The sequence below is a fragment of the Magallana gigas genome, chromosome 6 (genome assembly GCF_963853765.1).
Source record: "Magallana gigas chromosome 6, xbMagGiga1.1, whole genome shotgun sequence".
NCBI lineage: Eukaryota > Metazoa > Mollusca > Bivalvia > Ostreida > Ostreidae > Magallana > Magallana gigas.
Genome location: NC_088858.1, coordinates 20,778,996 through 20,794,187, shown reverse-complemented (window position 1 = coordinate 20,794,187; position 15,192 = coordinate 20,778,996). Strand labels below are relative to the sequence as shown.

Here is a 15,192-nt window from a genome sequence, read left to right as displayed (position 1 = left end):
TGGGAATGTTAAAATATTTACAGTATAAGCCATACCTTCTCTTCTTCAGAGGCCAACATTCCTTTCTCTTCCGACATGTCAAACAACAATTGAATCAGAGAAAATAAAGTACCTGACACATATATTTGATATGTTAGCTTTTTTGCTAAGTTTTCCTATAGGACACTTTACATATACCAGTGGTGAGGATATTTCTGTTAATGATCTTTGGTGCAATCCTATCAACATCCATATCCTCAACTGTGCCAAAACATTGTGGCTTAGGTATTAACGTACACTTATAAAATGGCCCTAATTCATAGTCATGACAAAATGATCAATGCTTTCAATGTGCACTAAAATGATCAATAATGATAAACATGTACATAACTGAATTCAATTCAATGAAATCAGATCAGCCGGTGTCAAATATTTCAGTACAGAGACCGTTTCTACCGCAAAATGTAAAACATTGTGATATTCAATTTACAGATTTGGGCTACTTCAATGAAAAAAAAACAAAACGCATGGTTATCATGAAATAATGTGGACTTTTTGTACTACCATGACTTACGTTATACCCTATCCAGTTTCATTTAAAATCCTATATTGGAAAGCAAACATAGTAAGCTGCCATGTTCTCTGTGTCAAAAATAATGGACATGTGTTGTTTGCAATGAAAAGGGTAAATAATTAAATTCATAAATGTAATGATACATACTATACATTTACTATTTACATTGCAAGAATTCAAATTGTTATCTTACAGAAAAAAAAATCACAATTATTCTTTTTTTTCCAGAAACTTGAGCACACTTGTCATTAGAATTAAGATTAATCCCGTTTCTGTTAAGTCCCATAGATATTGGAATCACAGCAAACATTTCAATCACAAATACCGAGTTGACAGCAACTCAGTAAAAATGCCCTTTATGGTCCTATTTCAGATAAAAACACAAAACTAAATTAAATTCTTATAATCTAAAATTAACCACTTTAATGTGAAAAAAAAAACAAACTAAGGGAGGCAATTTAGATAGCCCCATATATAGCTATTAATAAAAAAAAATACCCCACAAGTACATGTGACGGGAAATTTGTGTAAGAGAGCTAAGCCTTGGAATCATAAACTGTTACTTTTTTCTGTGGAGACAGACAAATAAAATGGCATTTAATATCTAGTAAGAGTAGTCAGAACTTGTAAAACTTAAAAAGGAAAACAAGATTAAAATTCAGAGCAAATGGTTCAGTAATGGAACTTCTTCCCTATGACAAATGTTAGAGGGAGAGATAAAAAAACATTTACACAAAGACTGGCAAGCAACACAAAAAGGACAAAACATCACAGATATCTAGCTATGAACACCAACAATTTTTTCAAAAAACATCACTGTACATTTTGGCAGTCATAATGATACAGTAGCACTTCCAAATGGAATATCTTCATACATAAACATACAACACAAATGAAGTAAAAGCATATTATAACGGAATGCATATTCATAACAATCTTGCAAAAATACTGTTCACGGTCATGTAAACTCTTGCATCCAATTTAAAAGAAAAAAAATAAACAACACATGTCATAAAAACACAGAAGATCAATAATGCAATTAAAACATTTAACTGACTAGGATCGGGAATGAAGAGGAATAATGAATTTGTGACTGAAAGGGGAGATGTATTCAATGCCGTGGTCAGTGAACACTTTCTTAGGGAACCCTAAGTCACATAAGTACACTTTGGAAGCGGTGTCCCCGCCGCTGAGTGGCAGACAGATACCCAGACTCCATTTGGCCTGGACACCAGTGCTCTCCCCTGGGGGATCAAGGGAAAGAACAGGAGCTTTGCTGTGGTTGGCCCATTCTGAGCAGGCAATGAACCAACCCTGTTGATTGTATTGAGTATTTCCATGAGTGTCCATGGCATTGATTATAATATCCACAGCACTGGATGAAAGATCTGTAGACAGTGTGAAGAAGATTCTTAATGCTTGATACTAGTTAAATTATATTCATGTGTTATATTTCTTCTTTTACTTTTGATTTAACATGTCACATAATATCTCTACAAGTAATATAGTCAGTCAGTATACATGGAATATAGTAAATGCATGGATGATATGATTAGTTTCAATCATGTTCACAATACCTTGAAGACTAGAAGTCCTTTTGCCATCAGAAGAGTCAAACAATTTTAATTCATCTTCCATGAAGGCGGGGATTTGGGCGTGGCCTGGCATGAAGACTTGAACTTTGACATTATGATTTGACAGCTGCCGGCCACAATTGACTCCATACGCCCCCTGCAGGTGGGGACCACAGAGGACCATCACAGATGGCAGTTGGTGGCCATTTTGAGGATTCAAGCTGTAGACACAAAAAAAAACCAAAAAAATCAAAATCACATTACCAATGTGCATGTAATATTAGATGTTTATGCATTGTTGTTACTTGACCATGCTGATCTAAAATTCGATATTAGTGAAAAATTCCCACTCTCCAACTTGTTATTGCTAAAATCAATTTTACTGATTTCAAAATTTTTGTAATATTTCCTTTAAAAAAATGTAAAACTGCCATTCATACAATTCATTTAAGTACCCCATCATTCATATAAACAGGACACTCTCTCATCCCATCCACCACTTCCATCCCTTTTGCTTACCGTGTTGAACCACCCAGTAGCTGTAGCACCATCTCACTCGCAGAACGCCCTACCATCTCAATCTGTCTCTCTTGCTTAAACCCTAACTTCTCTGCTGCCTCAAATAACTTTTTCCTCCACTCATAAGTTATACTGGGGACTACTAATCCAGAATCTGGTTAAATAAAAAAAAATCCAAATTATTTCATCAAAATTGTATTCAGTTGGGAACAATCTATGGTTGTTGTCTGCCTGATGGCAAGATATACAGGTATAAAAAAAAATATAGGGTACAGATCTAAAAGTGTACAAGTCAAGTAATTTGTTAAGAATTTCAAATACTGAAGGTTGCTTACCAGTCACAAAAGAACTATTTGAGGGTACAGATTTTGGCACTTTGATTTGTTTATATACAACAGGAGCGGACTGAAGCACGTTCTCGTCACACCTGTACTTCTGTGGTTTTTTGTTGTCCATCACTTTAGTAAGTTCCGGATTGGCACTTTCGATCTCTTCAAACACCGCTTTCTTGTCAAAAAGGGCAAGATTTTTCTCAAAATCAAAGTCCTGTAAGTAGGACTCTGATGGAGCACTGAAGCAGTCCTCTCTGCTCTGGGACTGAATTTTACGACGGAAATCAATCTTCTTTGATGCAGATGAGCTTCTAGCTTTTGTTTCAGATGCTGTGGATGTACAAGATAAAATTCTAACTCTGTAACTATGATTAACTTGTCATATCAAGATATGAATACAACTCAGCAACAAAAACTCTGAGAATTACTGAAATTTATATTATGTCAGATGTCTTTGTATGGGAAATAAAAACCAAGCAATTATAAGTCAACTTATTTCATCACCTGTTCAAATAGGAACAAATACATTGTACACATGAAAACAAACTAAAAAATAAAATCCCCAAACTCACCGGAATTTCTTCTTGGCCTCTGCGGCTCTTCTTTAGTGGGTGTGTATCTCACATTATGGCCACCATTTTCACAAGGAGGTGTGTACCTCTGATACCCATTCCCATTGGTGGCTGCGTATCTGTTGACCCCGTTTATGGGAGACCTTGGCATATTTCCGTTGGTCATCCTTGGTGAACTGCTACTCTTCTTCAGGAATCCATTTACTAATCCCTCTTGGTTGCTTTTACTGATGCCGTTCCTTACATTACAAGAGTCATTCAACTGTTTCTCCGACAACACACTCACAGGTTTCTCTATGATCTTTACCGGGGACGGTCCCGACAACAAACAGTCGTTCTCTGGAGACAACTTGGACGGCGTCGACTGCTGTATCTTTTTGGTAATTGATACAGCCTCAGTCGAGTTCTTAACTATCTTCAGCTCCTTGATATCTGAGGCACTGTCAAAAAGTAAAGAGCAGCAAATGACAGAGGTGTCTGTTACAAAGAAAAAAAATGTGCACAGCAGCATTTTAAAAGTAATTTGAAAACATTTTTGGTCAAATCAACTTTTTAACTCCGATATGTTACTGGACACTCACTTGAGGGTGATTTCTGACACAGGGCATTTGAGCCCGTTCCTGAAGGCTTTGGTGATGGTCAGTTCCTGGGAACTGTTATTGATACAGGTGACCTGACCCTGGTACATCCCCAGCACCTCCCCACAGTCAATAGACACGATACAGCCCACAAATGCTGACGACATGGTTTACCTGCAAATATAAATCAAATTAAAGCACCTGTCCTTTTGGTCTGCTAATTTGACAGATTGGCATATGCTTCTCTCACCTGAAACCAGACAAACTGAGTTTCTTTTGATTATATTTAAACAGACAGGTATCAAAATTTTCAAATATTTAATACAAAAACACATAAACCACAGTTTTAACATCTCACAAATCACAGTACTTTTTGATTTTATAAACATATGCAGATATGGCTTTAATATTTCTTCTTTTTTTTCATTATCTAAGGGATTACCTGTCTACTGGTCAGGATATTAATACACAAGGACTAAAAGTTCAATAACCATACAGACAGCAATTACTTTACATTCCTTATATTGTTAAAATAAGCTAAAATTCAGAATAATTCATCTATAAAGAGTCTAACCCCAAGCAGATTCAGATATTTCATGGCAATTTATAATTGCCTGGTGTAATTACCGTAACCAATCTCTTCATCGGATCAAACCAGACCAAAAAAAAATTGTTTTTCCATATAAATGACTTTCATTTCACAATCTGCAGTATGAACAGAAACAGGTCTGTCATGTGCTTGTTATGTAACATGACATCCATCCACCTACCAAGGGTAGCTTAAACCTTAATCATAAGGACATGTTAAATCTACCTGAGCCCTACAGTATATAAGGCCTTTCCTGTCTGGCAGTATATTGATAATTGCCTGCATATTTATAGAAAATTGCACAACTTTCAATAATTATGAAGGGCAATCTGCCAGATCTTCCATTAAACAAATACTCAGTGTTTTATCATTACGGGCCTTGAAACTCTCTGATATTTTTCCATGCTGAACTGTTTTTTGGCATATACATATCTAATAGAAACGCTCTTTAATTCTACATGTTCTATTTCTAAGACTTTCTTGGTCATATGAAAGTTAAATGAGTTCAAATAAAGACTAAACACTTGAACTGGAGCTCGCATTATCTGTCTAACCATGTACAAATCATAATACAGTACAAAGTTTCAAGTAATTTTTTTTTAAAGTTTAAAATGTATGTGTTTCTAAGCCTTATAGACACTTCATATAATATGGCTTAATAATCGTTAAGTTTAAAGCCCTTGAATTAGAAAATTAAATGCAAGTCCAAATATAATTGAAAAATATTTTGAAATGAAACAAGTTATTACACAGTAAACAAACACACTACTTTTACACAGAAATTGTCATCAGAGTACTTTCATTTCACATCTTTTTTAAAACAACTTTTAATTTTTAATTGTGTCCAATTGTCTTTCTTTAATCAGAGATAGAGGGGGAATTTCAAATAAAAAAATTTGCGAATTCCTTTCTTTTCAGTGAATGAATATTGATTGGGTATCAAACAAGGTAATCTATGAATATCAAAATAGATTGTTAAACTAAAATTATTAGGAACTTCTTCATAGCTATATCAATACATGTACTTTCAAAATCATCATTATTATGATCCTTTTTTAAATTTTCAAAACTGTTATTCCAAGTCAATTTGATGTTTAAATTTCAATACCCCCCCCCCCCTCCCAATCTTGCTAGTGGGAATTTTCTTAAGAACAAGATTAATTAAACCATATACTGTGAAATAAATTTGATATAAAAAACCCTCAAATACCTAATTTGACATTAATATTTGAGATACATAAAGCAAAATCAGGGGTAAGAGTATTTTTGAAATCATGTTGCAATTATGCTCTTGATAAAGGAATTTTGAATAATTTTCATATTCTTTTTTTGGATTGTTTTTATAAATATATAGTTAATAGCGTAAAAATTTTAATAGCTTTACATCAGCAAAAAGCACATAATGTGAGATATCTTAAGACTTGCAATAGTTACTCATTCCATTAAAATACGTAGGTTCCCGGAGGGAAAGAATACTTACCTTTAATGCAGTCCTTATTTCAAAAGTTTGTACTTAATTTTCCTATGATGTATGTTATATTTCCTTCAATTTAACCGCTTAACTAACTCTCTCTCTCTCCTGTCATATTCTGATTGCATACAGTATGGAAAAGTGTCAATATATTTCACAACATTGACACAGTTTACATCTGATTCTATTAATAGATCCTATCTGTTGACCTTGGAAATTAGATGTAAAATAGAGGGGATATTTCTTCACAGAAAAACAAAAACACAAATTATTTTTATTTCCAGTGCAAACAAAAAACTATATGTATGTTGTAATTTTTTTTCTTGAAGAATTGCAGTTTGTGGTGTTAAAATAAGAAACCAAATCAATTCTGCACATTTCTTCCTACCCTTTGAGTGCCCCAATATCTCTATCACCCGCGACTGAATAACAAAACAATCAAACCGAAAAACACAATGCTTCAAAATATCACTGTCGAGTGTACCTCAGAAAACTTAATTAAAAACAATTTGTTTCGTCAAGTCAATTAGCTCAACAATTAACACAATTCGAAATAACATGAAAAGTTATAGTTGTTTATATTCGAAAATTTAGGTCACCTTATTGTCAATCAGAGACAACGGTTTTTCCAAAATTCAACAAGTACAAATATAAGGTAGTTTAAATATACTTACCTATATATTCAAGCAACACCTAAAATTGAATTTTCTGTATCAAAATCGAGAAAGTTCTTTCTAAAGTTAGTCAATTTTCTATATTTCTTCGTTTACAAAAACATGGCTTCAAAACAAACACAGAACCGCTTGCAACATTAAAAATTGAGAAGGGGAGATTATAATTTTAACATTTTCAAATTTTGTGACAAGTCTTCATTACAAATGTTTTATATATATTTAGAAATATATTTATTATGTTGCAGCCTTTGATATAGGAATGAATTTACTTTCAAGAATATATATTATTAATGATTTAAGCGATTTATCCCACATGTGCACATTGCATTGGTAACAGTTGGATATACCTTCAGCTTACTTGTAGTTCAAGGTATCAAATGTGTAATCATTTTTTTTTTCAAAATAGTGTGTCTAAATTTAATTGAATCAGTTATATAGTCCCATGAATGAATAGAAATTATGCTTGTATGCTGACTATAGCTGTTTGGTTTTGGTGATCATGCAGAATCTGCAAACGTGTAATGGGATTGGAAAAATAACGACGGACCAGACCAGGATTTGATCTTGGTCCCCCATAAACTCTACTCAGGTTATAACTTTCGATTTGGTCTAGCTGTCACAGTTCTCCCCCTTAAATGATCTTAAATTTCACCCAGGCTCTAGATATTTTCTCTGGCATGGGTTAACCTGTCAGTTCCAGGAGATGGCATGGCACCCAGTGTAATCGTATGTGAGAAATAATAATAGACAAGACTAATCTGAACCCAGGCCCTCTGAATCTCCAAAGTCTGTCCCAAGTTATTGCTTCCGTCACCTATTGATAATAGCTGTCATAAAATTCATGCTTTTTATATATAAGTGTCAGTACAGCTTGCCAGAAAGCACAGCAAATGGTTTCTTGCAAATCAATCAGAAGCTATAAAGGAAAACTCAGGTTCATATATATTCCACTGACCACCATAAAGCTACAGTTTCTTGCATAGAACAAACTTGCAAGTTACAGTTATAAACCTAATTTTTAAAAATGAAAAAGCTAAAGCCACACTCGACATACATGCAGTCAACCTAACACCAGAGTGGACCAAATATTAAGCACGGTCTAGTGAGGGTCTGCTTCTTAAAAATTGGCATTCGCGGAAGGTCCCTTGAAGTTTGATATGGTTATAAGAAAAGCAAACCCAGCATCTGATTTTAGTGGATCCACCATTCTTCTTACTGCTCAGTGACATACTACAGGCTCCTCCCTTGTTTATTACAGTAGACCTACATTTTGTTACTTCAGTTACTTTTCAGCGATGAAAACATTTCAAAGTTAACAAAATACTGGAAGACATCTTCATAATTACCAGAATTTTCAAGTACACTTAAAGACCATAGTTATTATTTTTAAAGGAATTGACTTTTTCATTTCAAAACCCATGATACAATTATTAGAGGGGACAAGTTTCTTTTTTCCTGACCAGTATTTCAATAAAATTGTGAAATATCAAACATATGGTAAATTGGAAGATCTCAATAAGTATAAGCTCAAAATCCTCTTTAATTGTTTACTCTTTGTTAATTTCTGTAAATAACATTAGTTTTGATGATACATGTATAGGAAACCCACCTCCCACCCCCCCCCCTTTTAACCTGATACTGGCCAGTCAGATGGTGATGTGTTGGTTGAGCTGTCTGATATGGCAGGCAATACAGATTTTGACAATTTTATCATTGCAGACTTATTTATAGCAATTAATTATTTTAAAAATTAAGTTTTTAGCTCACCTGAGCTGAAAGCTCAAGTGAGCTTTTCTTATCAAAATTTGTCCGTTGTCTGTCGTCGGCGTTGGTGTTGGCGTTGACGTTGGCAGCGTTGTCATTGTAAACTTTTCACATTTTCTTCTTTTTCTCCAGAACCACTGGGCAGATTTCAACCAAATTTGGCACAAAGCATCACTGGGTGAAGGGTTTTCAAGTTTGTTCAAATGAAGGGCCACGCCCTCTTTTAAGGGGAGATAATTGAGAATTATTGAAAATTTGTTGGTATTTTTCAAAAATCTTCTTCTCAAAAATATTTGGCCAGAAAAGCTTAAACTTGTGTGGAGGCATCCTCAGGTAGTGTAGATTCAAGTTTGTTCAAATCATGGTTCCCGGGGTACAGTGAGGCTACAATGGGGGATGAATTTTTACATAGGAATATATAGAGAAAATTTTTAAAAATCTTCTTTTTAAAACTATTTGGCCAGAAAAGCTTAAACTTGTGTAGAGGCATCCTCAGGTAGTGTAAATTCAAGTTTGCAAAATCATAGTCCCTGGGGGTAGGGCGGAGCTGAAATGGCGGGTTGAATTTTTACATAGGAATATATAGAGAAAATCTTTAAAAATATTCTTGGAAAGTTTTCAGTCCAAAACTCAGTACTTTGTGTGAAAGCTCAGGTTATGCAGATTTAAGGTGGCTCTATACACCCACAGTTTATTCCAAATCTCAATAGAAGACCACAAAACATATACTCTTATCAAATATTAAAATGATAATAGGGATACTATAGGTATTTATAAAGAATTTTTTAATGTTTTTTCATGTTTTTGTAAAACATTTTTTAAAAAAAACAGCTATTAACAAATTGAGAGAAATTTGTTTGTCATTTGATGGATATTTCCTTCGGACACATACAAAAATTATTACACTTCTTAACATTCAAAAATGTTATTATTGCAATTTTTTTTAGTATTTCCCCAAAACATAATTTTTCATATTTTCTTACTCTGTTGACAAATCATCTGAAAAAGTTGCTTGATGTTATAAGAAAATGTATTGTAATAAATGTGACGTAAAAAATTGAATGAAAACCATTTAAAATAAACACAAAAAATATTTTAAATTTTATTTGGTATGAAAGTTCCTCAGGTAAGGGTTATCATTCCTAGGTCCCAAGGCCCAAACACCTTGGGGACTTTTCATTTCTAAGTTGAAGAAAATTTCCTAAATATAATGTTGGAATGATAAATACATACATATTTCATTATAGACTTTGCCCTGTAAAAGTGAATATATTCGCTTTAATGCAAAACTAAGTCAAATAAATAAAGGGGAACATTGACTAGGCTAATAGGATTTATGTATCCCAACCTGAGAGAAATTCAAAGCAACCCTCTCATCCCCGTTAGGTGTCGATATTAATGTGCATTAAAGTATATTATAATTGAAATATTTTCACCGGTTTAGAAATTTCTTTCACGTTATTAAATCAAAAAATACGTTTTAAAATTTGTGGAAAGTAAAAAAATTTATTGTTCTCAGCGGGAATCGAACTCATGACCTACTGGTTTGTAGTGAATCCACTAACCCAATGCACTACAGTGCAACATATCGATAATTATGGTAAGAAACTCTTTAAAAATTATACTTGATTTTATTGTTTATTTCGATAAATAATACCACACAATGTGAAGGTGTCACATACCACATTACTTGTAAGTAATGAATTTTCCAATTATCAAATTAAATCTATTCATTTAACAAATTTTTCAAAAGAGCGGTTCCCATACAATTCGCCACAGTTTAAATCAGCCAGTACCGGAATTGCATGCTTCCAGATTTGCTTTTTTGCGTACTGGGTCATCAAAAAGTGGTGTATAGAGCCACCTTAAGTTTGATTAAACCACGATTCCCCAGAGAAAAGTGGGGCCACAAAATGGGGGGGGGGGTATATAGGATTAGAGAAATATCTTCCTAGAGGTACAACAACAAAAGGGGCTTGGTATTTACCAAAAAAAAGATGTGGATAAAAATTGGCAGATTTTCATTTTTTTTTTTTTTTTTAGCAAGATCTACTGTACTTAGTTGTAAAGATATTTTGAATTTGATACTGTATTGCTACATGTAATTTGATCAGAGTTAAGGCTCAGGTGAGCAATGTGGCCCCTGGGCCTCTTGTTAGCTCACCTGAGCTGAAAGCTCAAGTGAGCTATTCTGATCACATTTTGTCTGTCGTCCGTCTGTCTGTCTGTCCGTAAACTTTTCACATTTTCAACATCTTCTCAAAAACTACTGGGCCAATTTCACCAAACTTGGCACAAATCATCCTTAGGCAAAGGGGATTCAAAGTTGTGAAAATTAAGGGCCACACCCGTTTTCAAGGGGAGATAATTAGAAATTAATTAAAAATTTCGAGAAATTTTCAAAAATCTTCTCCTAAAGAACCAGAAAGCCAGGAAAGCTGAAACTTGTGTGGAAGCATCCTCAGGTAGTGTAGATTCAAAGTTGTGAAATTCATAACCCCCGGGGGTAGGGTGGGGCCACAATGGGGGGTCGAAGTTTTACATAGGAATATATAGAGTAAATCTTTAAAAATCTTCTTCTCAGAAACTAATCAGCCAGGAAAGCTGAAACTTGTGTGGAAGCATCCTCAGGTAGTGTAGATTCAAAGTTGTGAAATTCATGACCGCCGGGGGTAGGGTGGGGCCACAATGGGGGGTCGAAGTTTTACATAGGAATATATAGAGTAAATCTTTAAAAATCTTCTTCTCAGAAACTAATCAGCCAGGAAAGCTGAAACTTGTGTGGAAGCATCCTCAGGTAGTGTAGATTCAAAGTTGTGAAATTCATGACCCCCGGGGGTAGGGTGGGGCCACAATAGAGGGTCGAAGTTTTACATAGGAATATATAGAGTAAATCTTTAAAAATCTTCTTCTCAGAAACCAATCAGCCAGGAAAGCTGAAACTTGTGTGGAAGCATCCTCAGGTAGTGTAGATTCAAAGTTGTGAAATTCATGACCCCCGGCGGTAGGGTGGGGCCACAATAGGGGGTCGAAATTTTACATAGGAATATATAGAGTAAATCTTTAAAAATCTTCTTCTCAAAAACTAATCAGCCAGGAAAGCTGAAACTTGTATGGAAGTATTCTCAGGTAGTGTAGATTCGAAGTTGTGAAAATCATGATCCCTAGGGGTTGGGTGAGGCCACATTGAGGAGGGGGGGAGTGTTAAAGTTTTACATAGGAATAATAGAGTAAATCTTTAAAAATCTTTTCTCAGAAACTAATCAGCCAGGATTGCTGAAACTTGTGTGGAAGCATCCTCAGGTAGTGTGGATTCAAAGTTGTGAAAATCATGATCCTTGGGGGTAGGGTGGGGCCACAATGGGGGGGTCGAAGTTTTACATAGGAATATATAGAGTACCGTATTTTTCCGACGATTAGTCGGTATTTTTTTCCTCTGAAGCAGAACACCCGACTTATCGTCTTGTTCGACTTGTCGTAGGCTCGTAGTCAGAATTTTTTTTAAAATAGCATTAAAAATCTTGGTTTTAATCATCTTGAGTTAAATGGCTGTGTGATTGAAAATTACGTTGTTAAACTCACTGTTCATCTTTAATAATTATCATTTTCACTCATCTGTCAACACTTAAATACATAATAATAAAAACAGTTATTTAAAAATGTTACATTGTCTTTAATCAATTAAAAGTTTTACCGTTCCGTTTTCATAAACACATCGTCACATGGTTCTATGTATCACTAGTAGGAAGATAACATTGCGCAGTAAAATTGAAACCAAGTTTGAATGGAAGAAAATATTGCAGTAGGTCCGGGGGATTTTTTTTTTTGAATTTAATTATTTTATTTGTAAAGAGTTGTTAGTGGAAAGTATAAATCAGAAATATTTAATGGTCAAATTCAATCTTAAAATACGTAATCGGTATTTATCAATACTACTGTTTATACAATAGGCTGACACCGGTTGTGTTAATAATCTTGCCCTAAGGCTGAGATCTTTACGGCAATTTCACTCCCTGTGTATATAAAGAGTACCGTTATAAGAGTGATTATAGTTCATTGATTAATTATTGTCCAATTCTTTGATTATTGTCAGATAATTTTTTTAGGAAACGTATGTATGTCGTATATCGTCATTATCAAGTCGTACAAATGATCGATTTATTTCTAACAGTGTCTATGTAAAACAATAGCGTGTAACTGCATTACTGGATACAAAGTAAACAAGTTTAATCAAATCATAGTAATTGCTAAGCTTTCTGCACTTGAGATCCCCCTTTGAAGTCCGACACGAGACAGGTGCAGGCCTATGACACCGGAAATTGTTAAACAAACATTGACCACGCGCCGAGTCAACAGGTGGCTGGTTACGTAATGGCGAATACACTGGCGATAGTCAGAGTGGATACTTATTTTAATGCTTGGGAATAAAATATTTCTGACAAAGTAAGTTTAGTTTTGCATAACACGCGATATCGGGTATTGTTTAAAATGCAAGCGACTTTGTAGAAGTTGCCGGTATTTGAAAATTTGATGCATAAGTATAAAGCGTAATTGTTTAAATGTTAATCGTTAATAATAATTGGTAGCAATTACGGTGACATCGTGGCATCATACACTGATAATGTTACTGCAGTTTTATAGGCCATTTTGAAGTGATAAGATCGACGTATGGTCTGAGATCGACGAATCGTAGGATTTTGTTAAAATTTTGGCTAAAAATGGGCAATTCGACGAGTCGTCCGCATCGACGAGTCGTCGGGAAAATACGGTAAATCTTTAAAAATCTTCTTCTCAGAAACGAATCAGCCAGATGATTCTTTATAATTGTTAAGACTTTGGCTCCAGGACAATTTTTCGGCCTCACAAGAAGGTTCAGAGTTTGATGTAGCTTTATATCCCATATATAAACAATTGTTAAGGATCTTTTTGAGAATTAACTGCAATACTCAACATGTGATATGACTATAAAATCATCCTGTTAGAAAAGGGACTAATGATTATAAACATAAGAATATCCAGGGGGAAAAATGGATTTTATTTATACAGGATCTACATGTATTATTGTACATTGTCCAGATTGTTTGTATTATGACTCCATCAAGCTGATTTTATCATACCTATTGTTCCTCAGGTGAGCGATGTGGCCCATGGGCCTCTTGTTTTTTTATTACCAGGTACAAGTGCATCATGATTTTTATGATTTTGCATGGTTATAGATTATAATGTATTAAAAATTTGAAATATTATTTATGTACATACATATTGTAGAAAATGGAGAGGAAAACCTTGGAGAGTTTACAAGAAGAGTTATTGAAGAGGCTTGATGCTTATGGAGAAAGTGTTATGGACAATAAAGATTATGAGGACAGAGTAAAGAGAGCAAGGAAATTTAAAAAGAGGAAGATGGTTTCCGAAGATGAGGGTGAGGGTAGTGAAAATGTGACAAAAAGAAAGAAACGAAAAAAGAAGAAACTTGCTAAGGAGAATGAAAGCTCATCAAGTGGAAAAAAGGAGGCAGAAGTTGAGCAACCCAAATTTACTGGAAAAGAAAAACGAAAACAAGAACTGAAAGAAAAACTTGGTTTAGATGACATGGACACAGGTTTGGAAAAGTGCCAAGACTTGAAGGAGAAAGAGGAAATGACTTCATCAGATTCAAAAGTTGTAGTGTATCAAAGACCAAAATCCAAAAAGAAAGAGGAAAAGAAGATAGATTCAGGTGAAAATTCAGAAGAAACTTCTGGCTCTGTTATTGATCTTAAGTCAGCAAGGTTAGATGTTCAGAAATTTGGAATCAAGGGATTCAGTGAGGATAAAAAGGACACAGCTATGGAAGCTCTGCTGGTAAAACTTGGGGCCAAACCCAAGAAAAACAAGGCATACAATTACAAAGAGTATCAAGAAATAGTGAAAAGACAGAAAGTTGAAGAAAGAGAAAAGAGGGAATTAGACAGAAAACTTGGATACAAGGTCAAGAAGAAAATTATGGCACGGAAGAAGGATCGTAACGATGTGGGGCGAGTGGACGGACAAGTTGGGAAATACAAACACGGCGTTCAATTTGTGACCAAAAAGGACCTGCAACCGGGTGGAAAGCCTGGCAAAAAGAAACGAAAGAAAAAGTTCTAGATGTTACTGGTGTATTGAGAGGATTAGTTTGGGAATAAAATTATAACTGTATTATTATAAATAACTGTAAGCTATAGTTGTTTTTTATTTTTTTTCTAACTTATTTTGGTTGCATTTTTTGACATTTAGCATAATAGACATTGAACTCGCATCAAAAAATGGTAAGAATTGGTATCGATTTTACATTTATGAGACTATTCTAAATCCATTTTAATGCTATGTATTCCTCCATACATGTATGTCTCCATTCACTGACTAGAATGGCTCATTTAAACAAAATCATTCTGAAAAAATATGTACATGTATTTGTAATGTTATGCCCCCCTGAACATGGGGGGGGGGGGGGGGATGGGGAGATTGTATTTACAGATCAATTTTAGGCTCTCTTAATTCATGTATAAAACATTGCTGAACATGGTACTAAGCCGAAATCATCA

General features: G+C 34.5%; 2 protein-coding genes across 4 annotated transcripts; one reads left to right on the top strand and one right to left on the bottom strand.

The window, feature by feature from the left end:
• Nucleotides 1–861: 861 nt before the first annotated feature.
• LOC105346914 (enhancer of mRNA-decapping protein 3) lies at nucleotides 862–7,011 on the bottom strand. Of its 2 annotated transcripts, none has more exons than XM_011455694.4 (7): nucleotides 6,863–7,011; nucleotides 4,132–4,302; nucleotides 3,551–3,990; nucleotides 2,982–3,308; nucleotides 2,647–2,800; nucleotides 2,131–2,348; nucleotides 862–1,941 (listed from the first exon to the last, which is right to left on the bottom strand). In XM_011455694.4, exons 2-7 carry the CDS (start codon nucleotides 4,293–4,295, stop codon nucleotides 1,610–1,612), a joined length of 1,635 nt encoding a protein of 544 aa, XP_011453996.3. In that variant the 5' UTR covers nucleotides 4,296–4,302; nucleotides 6,863–7,011; the 3' UTR covers nucleotides 862–1,609. The 2 variants fall into 2 exon arrangements, with proteins under 2 accessions (XP_011453996.3, XP_011453997.3); XM_011455695.4 differs by lacking the exon at nucleotides 6,863–7,011 and adding an exon at nucleotides 6,198–6,354.
• LOC105346913 (uncharacterized protein C1orf131 homolog) lies at nucleotides 6,822–14,831 on the top strand. 2 transcript variants are annotated; one of them, XM_066088725.1, is made up of 2 exons: nucleotides 6,822–6,843; nucleotides 13,895–14,831. In XM_066088725.1, the coding sequence occupies exon 2, from the start codon at nucleotides 13,898–13,900 to the stop codon at nucleotides 14,753–14,755; it is 858 nt and encodes a 285-aa protein (XP_065944797.1). In that variant the 5' UTR covers nucleotides 6,822–6,843; nucleotides 13,895–13,897; the 3' UTR covers nucleotides 14,756–14,831. The 2 variants fall into 2 exon arrangements, with proteins under 2 accessions (XP_065944797.1, XP_011453995.3); XM_011455693.4 differs by lacking the exon at nucleotides 6,822–6,843 and adding an exon at nucleotides 7,130–7,232.
• Nucleotides 14,832–15,192: the final 361 nt, after the last annotated feature.